This window comes from Budorcas taxicolor, chromosome 14 (genome assembly GCF_023091745.1).
Source record: "Budorcas taxicolor isolate Tak-1 chromosome 14, Takin1.1, whole genome shotgun sequence".
Lineage (NCBI taxonomy): Eukaryota > Metazoa > Chordata > Mammalia > Artiodactyla > Bovidae > Budorcas > Budorcas taxicolor.
In genome coordinates, this window is record NC_068923.1 from 76,838,863 (window position 1) to 76,862,310 (window position 23,448).

Here is a 23,448-nt window from a genome sequence, read left to right on the forward strand (position 1 = left end):
GGAAGGGAGTGGAATCCTTCCGGCACCTGGTACCGAGAGTTACCCGTCCCTCACGGCGTTTCCCTTTATCAGAGAGCGCTCACGTAGCCCTCAAAAGGGAGGTGTAAGTTACCTTGCTTCAGGAAAGGATTGGGAAAGAGCCAGGTTGTTGCTGAGTGTCCTTCTTTCTGATTTAACCATGTGGTAAAGTGAGAACTACCTTCTCTGAACACACACCTTCCACCCCATCAGATAGGACCACGGTGTAGGCTGCAAGAACAAAGTGGAGGTCACTAAACTGATAGCAGGCTACTTGCAGGCAGTCGCCAATGATCACTTTGTCAAAAGGTCCTCCACAGACATTAGCAGGACAGGATGCCAGGACCACAGGTGTGACCTGCAGCTGTCCTCTGTTCTTCCGTAACAACAGAAGCAGAGGGAAAAGCTAAACCTTAAACGTCACCAACGTTCAACATTCCGTTGGCACTTTGGGGCCGTGAAACTCGACTTAGCAGACTCACTCTCGCCCTCACTTCATTACCGTTTCCAACGCCTCTGTCTCTGACAGTGAATACCACCAGCATATAAAGCAGCCTGTAAAAATTTGATCTCAGCTTAGTTGTTTTTCTTTTTAAACACAGCACCTTAAGCATTCGCTTTTTGTTTATTCTGCTGCTCTAATCTACTGAGATAGAATCATAACCACTCATTCGATTACATCCTACTCTTTTCTTCCTTTATCGTTCACACACAGAATATTTTATTTCCACTATGTCTGAACACTGTAAAAAGAGCAGGGACATGATGGTCAACAAGGACGCACACACCAGGAACTCGGGCAGCCCTGTCAGCACACGGGGCCGTTGTCTTCATCTGCGTCACCCGGAAGAAAAAGGTGCTTTCACTGTGACTCCATCCCAGGTGTTGTGTTAGAACGGCAGTAGCTTCTGACATGAGATTTTTCATCCGCTTCAAGCAGTCTTTTGCTTTCTCCATCCCCACCCCACTTTGGAGCAGTTTTTGGAGCTCGCCCGGGAGGTCCGGCACTATGGATACGTGCAGCTGGAACCCTGCACCTGTGATCACCCAGAACCGGGCTGCCAGGCGCTTCTTTCTGTCGGCAATAATGAGATCAGCTGCTGCATAACCCTGCCTGATAACCAGACCCTGGACGTCACTTTCCAGATGGACAGAGTGAAGTGCTGGCAGGTCACTTTCCTTGTGAGTATCTTGGCACCTTGCCTTTCCCATCATTTAAAGCCTTCATCCATGATTTTAAAAATCCTAGTGCTTTTGGATGACTGTGCTGGTATCAGGGAGACAAGTTTGCCATTTGAATCAGTACCTTGAGTGGATTGGCATCTAAGCCACAGTAAGCCTCATAAAATCCCATGGACGGAGAAGCCTGGTGGGCTACAGTCCATGGGGGTCGCAAAGAGTCGGACACGACTGAGCACACGCAAAGCATCACCTAGTAAAACCTACCTATTATCTGGTACAAGTTCCTCACTCTCGCTATAGAGACACTCCTCTTCTCACCTTCCAACAGCAGACTTCTCTACTGCTTGCAGGGTATCTAAAGTAAGAACAACATGTAGAAATAACAGCTACCATTTACTGAACACTTAACACGTGCTCAGTACCAATAAGAGCTCTATGCTTGGAAACTGAATGCTGCCCAGCAGAGCTATTCTTTTTTTTTTTTAATTAAAAAGTATTAATTTATTTATTTTAATTGGGGATAATTACAATATTGTGATGGTTTTTGCCATATGTCAACACTAATCAGCCACGGGTACACATGTGTCCCCCATCCTGAACCCCCCTCCCACCTCCCTCCCCACCCTATCCCTCTAGGTTGTCCCAGAGCACTAGCTTTGGGTGCCCTGCTTCATGCATCAAGCTGGTCGTGTATTTTACATATGGTAATATACATGTTTCAATGCTACTCTGTCAGATCATCCCATCCTCGCCTTCTCCCACAGAGTCCAAAATTCTGTTCTTTACACCTGTGTCTCTTTTGCTCCCCTGCCTGTAGGATCATCATTAGCGTCTTTCTAAAATTCCACATTTATGCATTAATATACAGTATTTGTCTTTCTCTTTCTGACTTACTTCACTGTGTATAATAAGCTCTGGTTTCATCCACCTCATTAGAACTGACTCAAATGTGTTCTTTTTTTTTTATATAACTGAGTAATATTTCATTGTGTATATGTAACACAACTTTCTTATCCATTCATTTGCCAGTGGACATCTAGGTTACTTCTGTGTCCTAGCTATTGTAAATAGTCCAGTGGAGCTATTCGTAAGGATCTCTGGCATCACACTTGCATTGCCATGTCCTCCCAAGAGAGAGCTTTCTGACCAGACTTACTGAGTGCTTACTTTGTACCAGCTATGCTAGGCAATGACACATATGCTATTTAATTCTTTTTTGTTTCATTAAGAGAAAACAAAGGTCAATATTTATAAAAAAGTAATTAGCATTTCTTAATTAAGTTCTTAAACATAACCCAGTGAGCTAAGAGGCATTATCCCATTCACACAGGAAATGGAGATTAACTAGTAGAGAAAACGCTACTAAAGCAACCACAACACCCAGCTACTAAATCCATGACACCCATGGGGACTTTTTTAGCTGGCTCAGTACTGTGAGGGCAGAGAGACAGGCCTGTCTGCAGCATTTGATATGTCAATCATGTCTTCCTTTTCACGACTCCCCCTGCTGCCTCCTCTAATTTTGTGGGTTGCCTCTCCCTCTGACCACTCCTGAAATGCTGGTGTTTCCCAGGGTTCCATTTCTAGAATCTCTCCTCTACTTATCTCCCAAAGTCAGTTTCCCAGATGACCTGTCAACAGGTCCAATATTTCCTACCGCATTCTTGACATTTTCACCAAGTTTCACAGACACCTGAAGCTCAACCTTTCCCCAAACCGGACTCATCCTTTTCCATATGCCCAACCTAGGGTTCTTCCTCCTGTGTCCCCTATCTTGATAAATAGGATTTCCACCACCACCCCTGGTTGCCAAATCAGCAATCTTGAAATTACCCCTGACTTTTCTCTTATGTTACATTTTTAATTGCTGATGCAGACAGACCTATCTGTTCTATGACACTGGTGGTGGTGTTCAGTTGCTAAGTCATGTCCAACTCTTTGCAACCCCATGGACTGCAGCATGCCAGGCTTCCCTGTCCTTCACTGTCTCCTGGAGTTTGCTCACATTCGTGTCCATTGAGTCGATGATGCCATCCAACCATCTCATCCTCTGCCGGCCCCTTCTCCTTCTGCCTTCAGTCTTTCCCAGCATCCGGGGCCTCTCCAGTGAGTCAGCTCTTCGCACCATCCTATGGCACTGCTGTCCTTCAAGACTCTCCTTTTCTCTCTGCCCTCATGTCTTGATCTCAACATCTGCTGCCTGGATGAAATCCCACAGCCTCCTAACCCTTCTCACTGCCCCACTCTTACCCTCTTGGGGTCAGAAGAATAAAACACATCATATGATTTCAGTCCATTTAAACCATGGGAACTTCTTTTGTGGCCAACGTTTGGTATATCTTGAAATGTCCGGTGTGCACTCAAGAAGAATGTATATGCTGCCACTGTTGAGAATGCATATGTTGCCCTAACTCTAACCCTACAAATATCAGTTCCATCAAGTGGTTAATGACGTTCAAGTCTCCTCTATCCTTACACATTTCTCTCTACGTGTTCTATCAGCTATTGTCAGGCATGTTAAAATCTTCAAATATAATTGTAGACTTGTCCATTTCTTTAAATTTTGTTAGTTTTTTCCTTCTTGTCTTTTATAGATTATTTTATTATTTAGACATTTGTTTGTTCCCTTGTTTTTTTATCCACGCCTTTAAAATTTATGGTTACTTGAGTCTTTAATATACATCTGTTTAACTTATTACAGTCTATTTTCAAATATTACATCATTTCACAAAAAGTTTAAAAACCTTACAACAGTGTACCTCTGTTTGCCCCTTCTGTCCTTTGTGGTATTTGTTGTCATACATTATTTCTACATATATTATAGACCTCATACTGTGTTATAATTATTTTTGCTTTCAACAGTTAATTATTTTTTAATTAAAAGGTAAACTTTTAATTTTGATATAATTATAGATTCATATGTAGTTGAAAGAAATGCTACAGAGGTTTTGCATACACTTTACCCACTTTTCTTCAATTATTACATCTTTCAAAACTAGAGTACAGTATCACCACCCATGCTACTGACATTGATACAATGAAAAGTTGAGACATTTCCATCATCACAAGGATCTTTCATGTTAGCTTTTTATAGCTGCATCCACTTACTCCCACTCACATCCCTCTTGAACCCCTGGCAACCCTAACCTGTTTGCCATTTTCATATTGTGTCATTTCAAGAATATTTTATAAAGCTTTTGGAAATAATGGATTATCTATGACTTGACTGTGGTGATCATTTCATGGATACATGCATATGTCCAAACTCTTCAAATTGTGTACATTAAATATGTGCCGTTTTTTTGCACATCAATTATGACCTCAGTTAGAAAAAACAAACACTCACACACATAAGACAAGGTTATGCACCGGTCAATTGATGCAGATATTGTGACCAGAGGTTCACAAGAACCTGAACCTATATTTCCCCTTGGACTGTGTATCAGAACTCACTAATGCAGTGCTTGTGGTGACTATAGAACATAGCTAGTGTGAACAACAAGAACTGACTGTGTTTTAGGAGGTAAACATAAAATAAAAGCAAGGAATTTGTTACCTTAAAAAATAAAAGAATGTTACATGAACATATCACACAGTACGTAGTCTTTGGGAATTTTTTTACTCAGCATAATTCTTTGGAAATTCATTCAGCTCGGTGTGTATATATCAGTAGTTTGTTTTTTTTTTGGCAGCTGAGCAGTGTTCCCTGATATAGAATAGGCACAATTTTTTAAAACACTCACCCAAAGAAAGATACCTGGTTGTTTCCAGTTATTAGCTATTATGAATAAAGCTTCTTCTATAAATATGGATTCATAGGTTTTTGTCTGAGCACAAGTTTTCATTTCTCTGGGATAAATGCCTAGGAGTGCAATTGTTGGAAGTTGTGTGTTAAATTTTTTAAGAAACTGCCAAATTGTTTTCAAGGGGGCTGTGCCAATTTATTATACATTCCCACCAGCGATGTATGAGCAAGCCAGTCTCTCCACTTTCTCATCAGCATTTGGCATTGTCATTATTTTTTATTTAGTCATCCTGGTAAGTGTGTATTGGTATTTAATTGGGATTTTAATTTGCCTTTCCCTCATGGCTAACGATGTTGAACAGCTTTTCATGTGCTTATTTACCATCTGGGTATCATCTTAGGTGATATGTCTTCATAATCGCTCCCATTTTCCAATTGGATTTTTTGTTTACTATTGAGTTTTGAGAGCACTTACATTCTAGATACTAGTCCTTTTTCGATATGTGGCTTGCTAGTACTTTCTCTCACTTCGTAGTTTTTCATTCTCTTCACAGGGTCTTTTGCAAAGCAAAAGACTTTAATTTTGATGGAGTTGTTTTTCCTTATTGTGTTTTCGGTGTCAAGTCTAAATTCTTTGCCAAAGTTCCCTTTTTTGCCTATGGACGTCCAGCTGCTCTAGGACCATTTGTTGCAAAGGCTATCTTTCTTCAATTGAATTGCTGTCATACCTTTGTAAAAAATCAGTTGGGCACATTTGTGTGGGTCTAGTTCTGTTCCATGGATCTTTGTGTAGACACACAGAGGGAGGCATAGATCCCTCTACCAATACCACATCATCATTCTCTTCTTCTGTAACAGCTTTATCAAGATATTATTCACATTCCACACAATATAGAGTGTACAACTCAGTAGCATTCAGTATATTCAGAGTTGTGTAACTATCATCACAATCAATTTTAGAAGACCTCAAAAAGAAGCTCCATACCTTTTATTTGTTACTTCCTTGTCACCAGGCCTAGGAAACCACTAATTTACTTTCTGCCTCTATAGATTTGCCTATTCTGAACTTAGCATATTAATGGAATCATACATGGTGCTTGTGAATGTTTTTTGAGAGGGAAACCCAAACAGAGACCAGAGGTCTTGCTAAGTTGAGGAGAAAGAGATAAAAATCTGTGAAGTGGTGGTTAAAACTTATGGGATTAAAGACTAAAGACAAGGGTTTTACATAGAGCAAGAGCTTCAGAGAGCACCTTTCAAAGCTTTTGGCTAAATAATGATTTGTGTATGTGTGGGCAATGCACAAATTTGCATCTGGGAAGTCTGGGGAAAGAACCACTGAAAAGCAGCCAGTTGAACAATTCCAAAAGCAGATTGAACAATTCAAAAACAACATACTGGTGTTTTTACCTAATGTTTCCAGGGCTCATTCTTGTTGTAGCATATATCAGTATTTATTCCTTTTTATGGTCAAATAATATTCCATTGTACAGATATATCCACTTGTCCATTGATGGCTGTTTCTACCTTTTGACTGTTATGAATTATGCTACTATGAACATTTGTGCATAAGTTTTTTTATGTGGACATAGGTTTTCGTTTCTCTTGGGTATATACTGAGGAGTGGAATTGCTGGTAATTCACCATAGTGGTTAACTTTTATGGTTAATTTGTTGAGGAAAGTCCGGACTGTCATTTACAGTGTCTTCTCCAGTTTACATCCCTACCAGCAACATAAGAGGATTCCAATTTCCCCATATCCTTGCCTGTTCTTGTTATTATCTAAGTTTTTTAAAAATATGGCCGTTCTAATGGATGTAAAGTAGTATCTCATTGTGGTTTTATTTCAGTCTTTTTTTCTCTGTGTGCTTAATTTTGGGTGGTTTCTCTTGTCATAATTTCAAAGTCATCAATCTTCTGTAGCATATAATGTGTGTCTTTCCCATTCGTTATACTTTTATTTCTACAATTATACTTAATTTTTCATCTCTAGAAGGCCATTAAGGTCTTTTTTATATCTTCCATTTCTCTCCTTATCATGCTATTTTTTCTAAATTTTTGAGGGTGTGGAGCATATTTAAAATAACTGTTTTTATATTATGGTCTACTAATTCCATCAGCTCTGACATGTCTATTGATTGATTTTTCTCCTATTTGCAGAGTACACTTATCTCATACTTTGCACACCAGGTAATTTATTATGGTATGCCAAACACTGTGAATTTTACGTTGTTGAATGCTGGATTTTATTGTATTCCTTTAAAGAAGATTGGATTTTGTTCTGTCACACAATTAAATTACTTGGAATTAGTTTTATTTTTTTGAAACTTGCTTTTAAGCTTTCTTAAGGCAGATCAAGAGAAGTTTGGAGGACTAATTTAGTACTTTACTTAATAGCTGCCATTCTTAGAACTCTCCCTGTCTTGTTTATTATGTTATCTCTACTCAGGTTGATAGAAACTATTTCCAGGCTGGTTTAAGAGCTTTTGGAATTGTTCAACCTGCTGCTTTTCAGTGGTTCTTTCCCCAGACTTCCCAGATGCAAATCTGTGCATCTCCCATGCATGCACAAATCATTATTTAGCAAAAGAGATTTGAAAGGTGCTCTCTGGAGCTCTTGCTCTATGTAAAACCTTTGTCTTTTACCTTCTATCCCATAAATTCTAACCACCACTTCACAGATTTTTGTCTCTTTCTCACCAACTTAGCAAGACCTCTGGACTCTGGGTTTCCCTCCCTGTGCTGAGTCTTGGAAACTCCTCCAGGCAGTAAACTGGGTAACTACAGGGCTCACCTTACTTGTTTTCTGCTTCTCAGGGTTGACAGTTCTGCATTCTCTGCTGTTCTATGTCTGAAAACAGCTGTTTCTCAGTTCAGTTTTTTATATTGATGCTGCCAGACCCATAGTTCTAAAATACAAATTTGTGTTATTATTCAGCTTTTAAAATCTTTTAACAAAATGGCCTGTTGCCCTTAAGATAAAGTTCAGACTCCTTCACTTAGCTTGTAAAACCTGTAACAGCCAGGGCTCTTTTGGTAGCAAATAGTAGAAACCAAAACTTCTGGCTTTTGTGGGGAAACAAAAAAAAAAAGGATTTATTAGAGGGGTATGAGATAATCCACTGATTTCAAGGAAAGGGTGGAAAAAAAAAAAAAAAGACTGAAATAGAGGCTCAGGATAACCAAGAACCAGAGGAGCTCAAGATTTCTAGAAAACAGGGATTCTTTTTCAGGACCTGCTCTTTGGATCCTTCTGCCCTGGAATCAAATGAGAGACCCAGAGTATTTATCCAGTTGGCTTGAGCTTGGGTCACGTGCCACCCTCCAAGAGGGCAGCATTTCCTGACTGTCCTAGCTTGAGAGCCACAGTGAAAAGTTTTTCCCAAGGGAATTTGAAACTCTAGTACCAGAAGAAAAAGCGATCGATGCTGTAAAGCAAAAATCACAGGTGCTTCCTACCAGGCTTCCAGGCTCTGGCCCTGCCCTTCCTCTCTCAGCCCCCCATCCATCACAGTGAATGATTCAGCCACATTCTAGTGTGCCAGGCTCCCTTGTGCCTCAGTGCATCTGTGTTTATTTTGTCTTCTACTGGGAACTACTTGTTACCACCACACCCCTCCCTCAAAAAAACACACAGCAAACTTGAATAATTTATTCTTCTGCTCAGATAACACTCTCTCTCCACTCTCACCCCACCAGAACTTCTTTACCTCCTAGTCTGGATTAGACGTCCATCCTGTTCACTTCCATAGACCTGTGTTTGCTTCCCTTATAATACTTACATCAAACTATGATGATTTATTGTACGTTCATGGCTCCCCAAAAGGCTGATGGCATCTTGGGTATAGGGATATTCTCACTTGTTTTGATATTTTGTGCAGTACATAATAGCCATTTAAATTCCTGCTGAATGTCAAGTAACATCTTTTCCTTTGTAGGGGACTCTGCTGGATACGGATGGGCCACAGCAAACTCTCAACCAGAACTTAGAGCTCAGATTTCAGTATTGCGAGGATAGTCACTGGCGGTGGTTTGTTATTTACACCAAACAGGTAAGGTCTCAGGGCAGAGTAGGAAAACCTTCAGTGCTAAATGCTCTCTTGCATGCTGGGGTGGACAAAGCACCTTGCCCTAACCCAAGTGGAGCAGAATATTAGAGTATGCCACGCATGCACTTTTAGGCCTGTAATACCATTTGTTTGTTTTGGTTTTGTTTTATTTTGTGGTTTTTCAGTTGCTAAGTCAGGTCCTACTTGTTCTGGCCCCGTAGACTGCAGCATGCCCATCTTCCCTGTACTTCACTATCTCCCAGAGTTTGCTCAGACTCGTGTCCATTGAGTCGGTGATGCTATCTAACCAACTCATCCTCCACTGCCCTCTTCTCCTTTTGCCTTCAGTCTTTCCCAGCATCAGGGTATTTTCCAGTGAGCCGGCTCTCAGACTTGTTTTGTTTTACTCGTCACCAAAGCTTTCATATAAATTAGAAATAAATTTATTTACCAAGTAACAGAAGACTCAACTGTCAGTGACTTAGACCATGGATTAGTTAACTTCTCGAGGAATCAATGATGGTAAACATTTTAGGTTTTTAGGCCCATATGGTCTCTGTTGCAACTACTTAACTCTATTGCTATAGCACAAAAGAAGCCACAGACAATATATAAACAAATGGGTATAGCTGTGTTCCAATAAAACTTTATTTATAAACACAAGTGGATAGGGCGAGATTTGTTTGCCAACCCCTGGCTTATACAATACAAATTTTTATCATCTCACTTAGTAAGAATACTAGAGGGAGATGTTGGCATCCCTATAATTCTTTTGGCCTTTTCCAAGTAGAAAAAAGCAAAAGTCATACCCCAGAATCACTCCCCCCACCCCCCCCCAGTAGACTTTCCATTTTGTCTTACTGGCCAGAACTGGGTCACATGAGCACTCCTAGCTTCAAGGGAGTCTGGCTTCAAGGGAATCTGGGAATCAAGCATTTATCATAGAGGAACAGGATTCATAATCAACTTAAGATAAGCATGAGTCATTGCCTAGAGCTGGGTACTTTGAAATTCCCAAATCAGGGTTCTGTTACTAGGGAAGGAGGGACAATGGCTTTTGGGTAGCAATAGTTAAATCTGAAGTAAATGTGAACTACTTTAAATTAAAAATCCATTAAAAATCTAATTTTCTATATGCCAAATCCAATTGGAAATTCTTTTTACTTAGCTAACTTAAACTATTTCAATTTGGAGTCAAAACTACAAGTGTTCTAAAACAAAACCAAAATAGCAAAGTAATCTTTGCATCAACATCATATTCAACTTGAGTACCTGGTGTGTGTGCTCAGGCTCACTTGCTCAGACTCCTCTGTCCATGGGATTTTCCAGGCAATAATACTGGAGCAGGTTGCCATGCCCTCCTCCAGGGGATCTTCCTGACCCAGGGATTGAACCCACATCTCCTGCAATGGCAGGCAAATTCTTTACTACTGCACCTGGTGATCACATTCAGTTCTGTGTTCCATGCAGCATTCCAGTTTTAGGCAACCAAAGCTCAGTTTTAACACTCCACTAGTACAGTTCTGATCAAGAGATAATAGATATCCATGTCCTCTGAAAAACAAAGTACTAAATCAAAATCCCAGGTTAAAGAAATGGTCCCCCAGGTTCACCTTAAATATAAAACATCTTAGGGAAGTGGTAGGATGGTTTGCTGAGGCAAGATCTGCAGTTACGTGGAAACACACAGAGAGATTTTGGCAGCGAAACCACCCCCTTCCCTCTGAATGCTAAGTGCGGTAGTTAAATTTTATTATGGTCTTTTAATCTAGTCTGTACAAATGAGTTTAAGTCACTAAGGAGAGGTGCAATAAACATCCTTTGAAAAGAGTCCTAGTAAGGTCTTATTTCCTTTGGAGTACGGATTTATCGATGTGCACCCAAGGGCTACTTCTGCAAAAGGCAGAAATGTGGTTTGTGTGCCTTGCAAATACAGAAAGAAGACTTGGCCCAACTCTTTCCTCGGCCCTTTAAACGGAAGCCTAGTCTTCATATATAGAGAGTGAGATTTATTGATTTGCTTATGTTTTATTTTTGGCTGTGGGGGTCTCTGTTGCTGCACTTGGGCTTTCTCTTGTTGCAGGGAGCAGGGGCTACTCTTCGTTGCGGTGCTCTGGATTCTCACTGCGGCGGCTTCTCTTGTTGCTGAGCACAGACTCTAGGCACCTGGGCTTCAGTTGTATAGGCGGATGGAAGGTCTACACCCTGTGAGACACCATTAAACACCCCTCCTAGCTGCATCGGCTCAGGGTTTGCTGTCGTCTACCTGTTTCGTACCCCGATGTTTCATGGGTGACATATATGCACAGATAAACAGGGTTCATTCTTAGCTAAAGCAGGAAGGCAAGGTTTGTGTCTGTGTATAAACCCCACATCCGTGACTCTTTTCCTTATTGGTGGCAACTCTTTCTTTCCCCTCTTTTCTCTCCGCTTAAATAAAATGCAGCCCATCTCTGTAAAACTCTGAAACGCCCCCTCTGTGTAGCGCCTTCACCCTCTAGTTCCACTTTGTGTGTCCTGTCCTCCAAAAGGCCTGTACATCAGCTGCCATAACCCGACCTTTCCCTCCCTCTCCCCTCTCCTCCTCTCTGTCATCCCCTCACCCCCAAGTTCAGGGACCATCCTTGAGCACAATTTATACTAAATTTCTCTAGCCTCAAGCTTTGAGCTTCTGTTGTCTGAAACCTCAGTGGGGCCAAATGAGAAATGAGTAGTCCAAGAATTGAGAGCAGAAAAATGAGGGGGAATAAAAGAATCTGTGGGAAAAGAGCAAAAGGGAAAATCACAGGGGAACCTTAAGTTTGGCACATGGGGTAAAGTTCCTAGAGAAAGGAAAGCCCCAGCTTTTGTGCAGCAAGATGTATATGACGTGTGTCTTGCCACTAGCAGTGATGAGCCGTCGATAAGCCACAGGTGGTGTTTGGGGCAATGGTCAGTCTTGACAGTGAATGACTAAAAATACCAGGAAATTTTAAAAAGGAAGAAAAACGACTAATTTTGTCTTCAGCAAGAGCCATAAGGTGCTAATCTAGCCTTTCAAACAGGTTAATATGTATGCCTACTTATAGGTCTCTCAATAATTATATATAAATAGAAGATTGACTATCATCTTGTGATTTGATTGTGATTGGAATCGGTTTTTATTATTTGTTGCTCATAAAACATGAGCTGTTTACAAAGTAATGGGAAAAAATGGGATGTAAGGGAGCAGTTTTGAAAAAGATTAGTAATGAGATCCTGGTCATTTTTAATTTATCTTTTAAAAAATATACTGCAAGTATATCCCTGTAATTGAGAAACTTTATGGTTACTTGCTGGTTACATCTTACAAAATTAATGAAAGTCAAAGAACTCTAAATTCTTAAAAGCATACTTTTGGAGGACAGGGCACAAAACCTGCTTCTCAGTACGAAGAGGGAAGGAAGAGAATGAAGTCTTTAACTGAGAGAGTTCTTTATTTCTGGGTTTCTTAGGCTTTTTTGCTGAGTAGCTGCTTGAAAAAAATGATCTCAGAAAAGATGGTAAAGCAAGCTGCAGAGAATCCAGAAATGGTAAGTGCTTTTATCTGTGTCTGTGTTTCAGTTTGTTTCCACCATCAGCTGGCACTAAACTGCACTGATGAATTTCCCCGGACACAGCGAGTCTGGTCTTCCAGTTCAGTTCAGTTTAGTCGCTCACTCATGTCTGACTCTTTGCAACCCCATGGACTGCAGCACGCCAGGCTTCCCTGTCCATCACCAACTCCCAGAGCTTGCTCAATCTCATGTCCATCAAATCAGCGATGCCATTGAACCATCTCATCCTCTGTCGTTCCCTTCTCCTCCCACCTTCAATCTTTCCCAGCATCAGGGTCTTTCAAATCCAGGGACAAACCCAACTGCCCATAAGTGAGCTTCTCAGCTCTCTGGGAGCTCAGTCTTCAGAATTCAAGCCAATTTCCCAGGGAGAAGTCAGTTGTCCTTGGATTGCTGAGAACTTGCTAACCCTCTACTCTGTATCCTTGTATTTCTGCCTTCTCCCAAATGGAAGATTCCAGATTTACCATAAAAGCAACAACATGGACAGAATCAGCACGGCAGGTAAGAGCTTAAATAAGCTCTGAAGTTTTGTCTCTAGATAGACCTCACAGCCTCTTGATACTTCCACTGTACCAAATTAAAATGCCTTTAGCAGTTGGGAGAAGCCATCAAGTAAAAGAAGTTCTCAAGGCTATAATTTTTTCTCAGTGTAAAATTTATTTTTCTTGTCTCCACCTCTTCAATAAAGGCGTAGTTACTCACTGCAAGTGTTGGTGCTGGGGCTGTAAAGAGAGTTCCTGAGATTCTAAACTTTCTACTTGCCTTGTCACCATCAGGATACAAGCTTGTCCCAAGTAAGACAGTACAGTTTGATTTTTTTTAATGACATTTATAAACATAATTCTCTTGTAGGATAACACACTGGGCTTTAAAAATACAACAGAAAATATTTGAAAACTTTTCCTAATATTATAATTTTAGTGTATTATAAGAGGGCGGATTATACCTTTAGTTTAACATTGATCTTTACTTGACTTTGCAGCTTTTTTCCTCAGAAAAATGTTGCATTTTATACTTACTTTTCTTTCTTCTAGAACTCAAAGTATTTTCCCAGGGAAGATAAAATTCACTGCCCCTTGGGGTTTGAACACTTTAAAATGTGCTAGAGAATAGCAAATCACACCTATAAAACAATCAAGGATGCTTTTTTTTTTTTTTTAAAGCATAATAAAATCTAACCTCCTAAGAAGGATGGACCCGTTTAGGGCTCAATTTAAATATATGTATATGATAAATATGTATAAACATAAATATATCATGTATCATTTTATATATGTATGTGTATATACAGAGAGAAAAGCAATTAATGTACCCCCATTAAAAGGGGGAAGTGCTCTCAAATATGGTTTGATAAAGTGTAAGCTACTTGATGCAGGAAATACTTGTACAATGAATATCTAAGAGTTTTCTCTACAATAAGAGGAAGTAGTAACCTATTTAAAGTTTTCAAGAAAAACAACCACACCATCATATTCCATAGATTTGCATGCAAATTAAAATCTATAATTTATCTTGGTGACTGATAGCAAAAGCAGCATGGTAGTCAATAAAACTTGTATTGCCTTACCCAAATACTCATCAAGTTTTATTTTCACAAACTCTGTATTTCTTTCCTTATGTTGGTTCTTAGAAAGAAGTGAAGATTTTTCCTCTGAAAATTGGATGGTGTTGAAATAGTTCACATTTCAAGAGAATGTTGTAGGAATAGCCCACATTTTAGTCTGGAGTTTCATCTATTAATACAAACCCTTGGGTAGAATGGGACCCTGGAAAGGAGATAGAAAAGACAGATTATCTCTTTGAACTTTGACTGGATCTCCTCGCAAAGTACAGTTGATAAGAACATGTCACTTTATGGAGCTTAAAGTAACCATATAAATGTTAGACTGTGACATTTACTCATTTTCTAGGCAAAACATATAAAGCCTGAATTGACACCTATCACTTATAGAAGTCTCATAGACTAAAATTTTACAAGGCAGAATAAATTAAAAGATTTTATAATTGTGAAGAATCTGGGGAGGGAAAGAAAAACTGAGAAAACTGTAACCAACTGAACCCCATAAATAAAGCAGATGGTCCCTTGAGAGATTAAATAGTACTCTTTTATCCTGGTAAGAAGGAAGACGTGAAAGAAGAAATTGAGTGCTAACTAACTTAGAGTTAATTAGCTTAGTTAGCTTTAGGCAATGGTTTCAAAGGTTAAGACTTGAACCACTTATGAGATGATTAAGATTTGAAGTCAAATGAATGCGCTAAAGAAAAATATAAACTTGCAGCCAAAAAAGCGTTAAATTCTTAAGGCAGTATTAATTGAAAAACCAGAAAGGAGAAAAATGTGTAACATTATTCTTAGAGCTGTGCTCTTATACAAAAACCTAAATTGATTTTTTTTCAATATTTGCTACTTTTAACTAGAACAAAATTAAAGGATTATTTTATTTGAAAATAAACTATATTAGTTAGGAGTAATTTTGACTGCCAATAACAAAAAACAAAACAAGACAAAATAAGTGTTTTGGGCAAGATAAAAGTCTGTTTCTACCTCATCTAAAAGCCCAGAAGCAGGCAGAATGGGCCTGTGTGGTGTCACCAGAGACCTTTCTGCTCTGCCATCTTCAGTGTGTGGCTTTTACCTCATGCCCAGGATGACTGCTGGAGATCCAGCCATTACATGCACATTCCAGACAACAAGTATGAGGAGAGTATGCAGAAGCACTCACCCTTTTTCTTTAATGAGGGGTCTCAGAAGTCTCACATAAAACTTCTGCTTATAGCTCGTTGTCCAAGAGTTAGTCATATCGCAGGCCCCCTACCCCCAGCTGTAAGGAAGTCTGGTAAACGTAGTCTTTTTGCAGAGTATGCTGTCTTTCCAAATAAATGTGGGTGTTACTACTAAGAAACAACAGAATGAATAATGGAGTAGGCTAACAGCAACCTCTGCTATGTAAAGAAGACAAGACACCAAGAAAAGAAAGGTGGATTTTATGTAGTACGTGTATTCCCTGCATACAGGATATAAGGGCTTCCCTGATAGCTCAGTTGGTAAAGAATTGCCTGCAACGCAGGAGACCCTGGTTCGATTCCTGGATTGGGAAGAGCCCATGGAGAAGGGAAAGACTACCCACTCCAGTATTCGGGCCTAGAGAGTCCCATGGACTGTATAGTTCATGTGGTTGCAAAGAGTCAGACAGGACTGAGTGACTTTCACTTTCATTCCTAAGGAGCTTCTGAAAGTGTATTATCATCATTATAATTATCATTATTTATATATTAAACCATGATCGGAATATATGAGAGTTATCAGAAATATGCTAGTAAATATTTTCTGAATTGCAAAACTATTTTTAAAATAGTCTATACCTAGTTTGTTTTTATTAGTTTATATAACTTTTCCTTAGGTTTACTTAACAGTGGGTCTGAATCTCTAAATTGGTCTTCTGAAAAATGGCAAAGAACAAGGCGGCCGTCTGACTCCAGCTTGCCTCATACCTCCCCTCCCCTCCCAGTTACCATAACCATATATATTTCTCTCTCCACTTCTCTTTCACTGGGGGCAAGATCAGACAGTGTAAAAGGCCACTGGGTGCTCTGAAGTGTGTTCCTGTTATGTGAGGAGAAGGGGAAGCACCAAGGCCAGTGCTATCTGATGTTGTAGGATTGGCAGCTTGTCCTGTTCAGAAAACAGAAAAGGTACTGACATTACAGCCATCACAAGAATGGTCCAAGCATAGCAGGAAGACAGTTTCAGAGAGCCAGAGGCGAAGGAATGAAGGGTTATGCTATCAACAGAAACTCTGTTGAGAGAGAGAGAGTGCAGGAATCCCGCATTATGAAAAAAGGATTAACTCCCCCCCTCCAACTTTATCACCCTGGTATATAAAATATAAAAAGCCTACTGAAATGAGTCAAGGAAACAAGCTATATCAGAAATTGCTGAACAATTCTAGTGTGTTTCATTTTTACATAGGGAGAAGGAAGGGAAGGAGACTAGGAGAGAGAAAAATTCCAAGAAGTTTCCCCCAACTTCTGTATTTCATTGCACAAGACTACTTACACACTATCAAGTAATGCTGTAAAATGATAAAATAACAAAACACAAGGCATCGGAACATTACTTTCTCATTTATCAAGACCTAATAATGATTTTTTAAAACTATTGAGATAGGCTGCAAATATATGGACATCTCTATTGAGAATACTAACCTAAAGGAAGTCCTATGTATCCTTCAAAGTGATATATTTTACAGGAAAAAATAAGTTAATCATAGTTAAAAATTAACCCTCTTTTGCAGTACCATGTTATTTATCTCACTTATTTTGTAACATCCCACTGTATATAGGGGGACATGATCTCATGAATAATAAGCAACTTAGTTAATTCACCCCCTCATTCTATCATTTACCGATGCCTATATTTACCATATATAGTGGCTAGAAACTGAGAATCCAGAGTCAAGGAGTTTATTTGTTGGAAAAGAAAAGCAATTAGTAAAGAGACATTTAGGGTGATAGAGTGATAAGCTGAGATACACGCCGAAAGCATAGTTCAACAGTAGTTCTTTTCTTTTTCTGTTGGGCTGGCTAAAAAATTCTTTCAGGTTTTTCAGTATGCTTGGATAAACCTGAATGACCTTTTTGGCCAACCCAATATAAGAAAAGCCTAAGAGTCCTTTCCCCTAAACCCTGGCTAGGGGACTGACCTTGGTGTGCTATGACTTTACCCCCTGACCTCCAGCTTCCAACCGGGGTCACCCATGGGGAAAGCCAGTGAGGTGGGAGGAGATGGAGACCAGGGTATTTATTTCTCCAACTCCGTCCCTGCTGGGTCTCTGCGGTTGGCCCAGTCCTCGACTGGGTGCCACAGCTCCTGAAGCGACCTCTCCTACCTGCTGCTTCAGCCGCTCTGGTTCCAGTACCAGCTGCTCCCCTCACCCCTTCAGACCCAGAAGTGGTGAGAACCCACACCCACCCCAGCCCCTCGCTACTCGCTACATCCTTTCACTGGTGCACTTTAATCCTTCCCCCACCTCCATTAAGCAGTTCGTTGTAGAAAACTCCCTCAGTTACCCTGGGAGTAAGCCATCTGCTTTCTGCTGGGCCCCTGACTGTTATATTAAGGTTACCTTATGTGCATGAGGTATATTCAAGCATCTTAAACTTCAGTTTGAGTCTTCTCTTGATTAATGATGCCTTTTGATTAATCAGAGCCCCATTTGGCTTTGGTTCAGCATATGGATTGGAGCTCGGTGGATTATTTCTGGATTTAGGAGTTCATTTTGTGTGAAGTCCTTTTAAAAGCTGTGTTAAATCACAAAATCCATAGCAGCCACCAACGTTAAACATTAAGCTTCACTTCACTTTCAGGGACTCAGTTTCTGAAACGCTGAGGTACTTGCAAACGAAGGGGGACTGTGCAGATGACAAGCAGGTGTCCTGCTGACTGGCAGCCTTCGGGACCATTAAGAGGATTATTGTGGAAGGAGAAATGTGCTGGTTAAATAGATTATTTGTGTGCTCGCTTCTCTGGCTGTGCTGACTGACATTTCACTAATCTATTTAGCAGATTGAAGTTCCAGAACAAGGCAAAAGTAAAAAATACCACATTCAACAAAACCAGGTCTGTGAGTAAAATTATGTAATGGGTATATTATAATTTTGATAAATCTGCCTGTTTTTCCCCTTTTAAGTAACCAAAGTCATTCTACTTTTAAGATTAAGCCAGAATTCTCTTTCTCAGAAGCTCCTCCATGCAGGCTGGTCCAATTGGACAACCATCACAGAAACATAGTGTTTTTACTGTAGAACTCAGTTGGGCTAGGAGAAATGCTTTCTTGAATTTATATATACAAATGTTCCAAGAAGAACACAAAACTCTAGTGATTTTCTTCTTTACTCCATGCAGTTTTTTTTTAATGTTCTTTCTCATATGTATGTTTTAGTTTCATAGACTTTCTGCAGTGTATTCTGTATAAAACAGCCTTTAAGTGGATAAACTGCTTCTTCAAGCGTTTAGGTCTGCTGTGCAGACAACAGGAGCAGTAAATATCGTAATAGAAAGCATGAATACACTCATGGCCAGACACCATGTCAAAGTACTTTTCTGTGGATTAACACACTTATCCTCACCATGATTCTGTATCATTGGTACTGTATCACTATTCCTCAAATCAGCTGAGGAAACTGGGACACAGAGAGGTTAGGTGATTTGCTCCAGGTTGCACAGTTATCAGTGGTAGAAGGAAGCAGGCAGTCTGATTCCATATCTGTGTCCTTAACTAACTCTTCCTTTTGAGGTTCGGATCTTAGTGGGGGTGAATGAAATAAAGGTGGCCTCTAAGTAGCATTGAATGGGATTCATTATTGGTTCAGCTCCTGCCACAGAGCCTGCTGTGTGTATAAATGTAGTTAGTATATAAGTACAGTATTTATAAATATATAAGGTCCTTCCTGGAGTGGATAAGCTCAGAGAAAAATTTTAAACACAGACTAAAAGCAGACCTCTCTCTCTTACATAATAACAGCACTTCTGGATGCTTACATCAGAGACAGGCAGTGAGAACTCCACCAATTACTGGCTGTGTGTCTTCAGGCAGATCAAAAAACTGGATGTGTATAAGGGATGCTTGCGGTGCTTATTAAAATGCAAATTCCCACCCCAAAAGATGGATCCAGTAGACCAGCATTTATAGCAAGAATGCCATTGGGAAACACTGCACCAAACTTCTTCTTTATCTTTAAGATAATTTCATCACTTAAATTCATCCATGTCAGCAGCATAGTATGGCATAGAGCTGTGGTTCTCAAAGTTGGCTCTATAATGGTATCACCTGAAGAGCTCAAAAAACATGATGGCTGAGCCCCACTCTCAGAGACTCTGATTTATTAATAAGTTTTTCTGAGGGGCCTGGCAGTGGGATTTTTTAGCTGCCCAGGTGATCTAAAGTACAGCCAGGATTGAAACCATTACTCTAAAAGAGTGGTTCTCAGAGTGGGGTCCTTAGACCATCAGGGTCAGCATCCCTTGGGAACTTACTAGAAATTCAAATTCTCAGGCCCCAACTGTATTGGACCAGAAGCTCTGGGGCTGGGGCCCAACAATCGTATTGGGCAAGCCCTCCAAATGAGTCTGATGCACGCTTGAGTTCGAGAGCCACTGTCCTAGAATGACAGAGATGCCAGTCAGCGCAGATGAACAGCAGTGCTAAGGAGGTGAGCCTCTGTGATGCTCTGAGCAGGGCCAGCAGGTTGGAAGGGAGCCTGGTGCCCAACTATATTGAATTCCAACTTACTTTAGCCAACCTTTATAGAGAGCTAAACCTGAGCTAGGTACTGTTATAATTGCTTTCCACATATAACTCACAGCAACCCAGATATTATCATCATCTTTGGTTTGTAGCCAAGGGAACTGAAACAGAAGAAAGGTTAAGTAACTTGCCCAAGGTCACTCAGCTGGTAAATGACAGAGTAAGTATCTATGCCCAAACACCCTTTGTTATTTAACAAATAAAATTTTTGTTGCTGTTGTTCCTTTAACTACTCTGCCATGAGGCCTATCAAGACAAATTCCTCATGGTGGGGGGGAATTGTAGCTGCTCTGGTGAGCTGCCACACATTTACGTCACCAGGGCCAAAACCCAGTCTCCGTGACTCTGTCTTAGAGAGTTTATAAACACTGAAAGTCGACTATTCACTCACTGAAGGTCTGCAGCAACCGTAACTTCTTAAAGTATGTTAAAATGTCTATAATCCTTTTTTGTAAAACTTTATGAGTGATGTGCACTAACGATTTTGGTGAAAGTAAAGACAGAAAGTCCTATGTCTTTAACAGATGAGGAAAAGATAGGAGAGGCAGGGTTCGAGTGTTACCTGGAGACACTCCAATGCCTGCAAAGGTGCTCTGGACATGCCTCTTCATACCAGTAGGGGACACCCTCAGCAGTAACAGATGTATACCTACTCCTGAAACACAGCTGCTACAGGATAAAAACCATTAAAAAAAATTATTTATTTGCTTGGTTGCGCTGTGTCTTCCCTGGTTGTGGTGAGGGGGGCTACTCTTCGTTGCAGTGCAGGGGCTTAGGTGCTCAGCGACACGGTGGAATCTTCCTGGACCAGGGGTCAAACAGGTATCCGCTGCATTGGCAAATGAATTCCTATCCACTCTACCACCAGGGAAATCCAGGGTAAAACCATTTAAAACAATCATTGCTTAACAGATATAACCTTTCTGTTGCCTTTTTAATATTAATCTTTGGCTTTTTAACTATTATTGTTTTTATGGAAATTACTTCCTCTCATATGTATTTCTGACCTCTCTGTTTACTTTGTAACAGAAAGACTATTCTAGTTTTCCGCCAAGAAAAAGCAAGATTAAGATAGCTGAAGTTGACTGTGGTTTTGGGAACGTAAAGGAAGATCTTTGAAGACAAAGTCTAACTTCTTAAAATGGCCTTAAAGGTGATCTTGACCGTGAAAGGGCTTGGCTTCCTACCACCTATAGAAGAAATGTGAGCCGTCCCATCTTTTTCCTGGATGGACCATATTCATCAAGACTACTTCAGAACTCTGTTTATTTCAAGATTAAAAGAAAATGGAAACCAAAGTTATACAATTTGTTTTTAATGACTTTTAAACGACAAACGGTGAATCTGAATCAATTAGTACAAACCTCCTTCTTTTTTCTTGCCCTAAAATATATATTGACCTGGCTTCATGAAGCCTTTTATATGTTCTGATATTGCATGAATGAAAGACCTAATCTAAAACACTACAAATGCATTTGGGGTTAAGATCTGAAGACATGACTCATCAGCTGTGGCTCTAAGAAATGGAATCATTGAAAAAGAAATCTGGACTTCACTGATCCGTCCAAAGCATCAGAACAAGGAAGTGATGAAATACCAATTTGTTTTCTTATATAACTCTGGGCCTACCAAGATGGATGTACTCAAAGTAGTAGGCTGCCCTGTCCTCTGTTTCTCCCCAGTTGTAGTTGCATTCTGTCCTTAGTATACTGAGTTCAGTTCAACAGTCATAAGGTTATTTTGTATATTTTTATTTTGAAAACCAAGGGGACCCTTCACTCAATATCAAATATCTTAGCTTTAAAACTATGCATACTTATCCAGTTTCAGTTCATCATGATAACGAATAGAATTATACACAGAATTAATATTGCAATAAGGGAGAGGGACAGAGGAATCAATGTAATCAGATAAAGTGTGATATTCTAATGTTCTTTTCTGTGTTGTATAACTAATTATATAATAAATATGAATATATTCTAGTGAATGTAGAATTTATTGGTGAAAAAATTCTGTGAATGATTTTTTGAAGTGTAGCATCTATTAAAGCCCTATTATATTTATAAAGCAGTGTCTCTAACCATAACTCCTAGGGCCATGAAGTTTCACTTTTACATTTTAGGAGATGGTGGGACATTTTTGCAAAGTGGAATCATCCCAGATCACCCATGGTGAGTGTTTTAATGAGCTAAGATATATTTTCCAATTAAAACAGAAGCTTATTCTGTATTTTGCCAATTTAAGAATAGTCAAAAGTCTATTTCTTTTTAATAGCAAATGCCTACACTGTATAAGGATTTATTGAAGACCTTAGAAATGCAACGAGAATTTGTATTTGGGGTGAGAAAATGTATATATTAGATGGAACCGTATTTAACTGCTGTGTTGTAGGTCAAAAATAGTTGAATGTTAACCCTTTAATGTGTTGCAACTTGATGCATAGTTGCAAATAATCCAAGACAGCATGGGAGTAGGTGTCCAATGTGTAGTGTGGTCCTATGTGTCATAGGAAGTTGTGGGGGGTGGTCAAGAAGGCCTGAGGTGAAGAGGGACTTTGAAGAAAGAGTAGAGTCAAGCAGAGGCAGAGATGGGGCACGCATGTAGGAAGAAAGGATGGACTCTGGTGGGAGAGCAAGTGCATGTCCAGGGAAGGGTAAGCAAACGTGCTCTGCGCTAGCAAAGCCTGAGGTTAAGGGAGTGATGAGGAGCCAAGAGGGACCAGCACCTATGCCTACAGGACTGCAGCATCCCCGTAATATAAGTAGAGCAATTTACCCCTGTTTGATGATGGCAAAAACAGAAGCATTGAATTTAATAGTTTTTTTCCCCCCAAGACATTGAGATCACCATCAATATAAAAATATGACAATAAAGATACAAGTGATGAAGTGCATTCCACAGTACATACTGTGAAGAATAAATGAACCGAGACAGTGGGAAACAAACTTCCTCAGCAGTTATGCAAGAGAAGAAGGAACTATTAATTAATTAGCTCCTATGGGGGTTACTGGGCCTTCCTTTATCTGGAAGGAATTGGGGAGTTAAATCACTTCTGGATCAAAGCTACTTCATTATTGGGTTAAAAAGCCTGACTTCCAACTGCCAGAGTGACCTTCCCAGCTGCAGGCTCTGAGAGAAGATGGCCAGTGAGACCCCATCACTGCTTGGGGCGAGGTCTTCACCCTCAGATGTGATGCTGAGGTAGGACCTTCCCGGCAGCAGAGCCATCTGCCCCGGCAAGACATCCGAAGACATCCTCCTGGGCATGAGTTATGCAGGTAGGCAACTGCTAAATTCGTTCAAGTAACTCCTAAGCAGTGTGGTGTGGCTTTGGAAATCAGCATATGCTTTATCTATGGATTTACTCCTCATACATTTACAGTCATCAACATCACTTCTGTCCATGTCGAGACGTACATATATGTTTCTACCGCTATTCAGACTCCTAAAATAACTGGCACTTTGCCCACAGGCAAACACACTTGAGTCTGAAAATTTCACAAAAATAGTTACGGGGAAAAAGGTCAGAGCTGATTCAATGGTGGTTCGGCCCTGAAATCTGAGCCCCG

General features: G+C 40.1%; 1 protein-coding gene across 1 annotated transcript in view; it reads left to right on the plus strand.

The window, feature by feature from the left end:
• SNX31 (sorting nexin 31) overlaps positions 1-20,998 on the plus strand; it is an 80,985-nt gene extending 59,987 nt beyond the window's left edge. Inside the window, exons 10-14 of the mRNA XM_052651797.1 lie at positions 997-1,200; positions 8,884-8,997; positions 12,468-12,545; positions 18,136-18,192; positions 20,909-20,998. Of these exons, the coding sequence (XP_052507757.1) occupies positions 997-1,200; positions 8,884-8,997; positions 12,468-12,545; positions 18,136-18,192; positions 20,909-20,998 (543 nt within the window). The remainder of the gene's footprint in view (positions 1-996; positions 1,201-8,883; positions 8,998-12,467; positions 12,546-18,135; positions 18,193-20,908) is intronic.
• Positions 20,999-23,448: the final 2,450 nt, after the last annotated feature.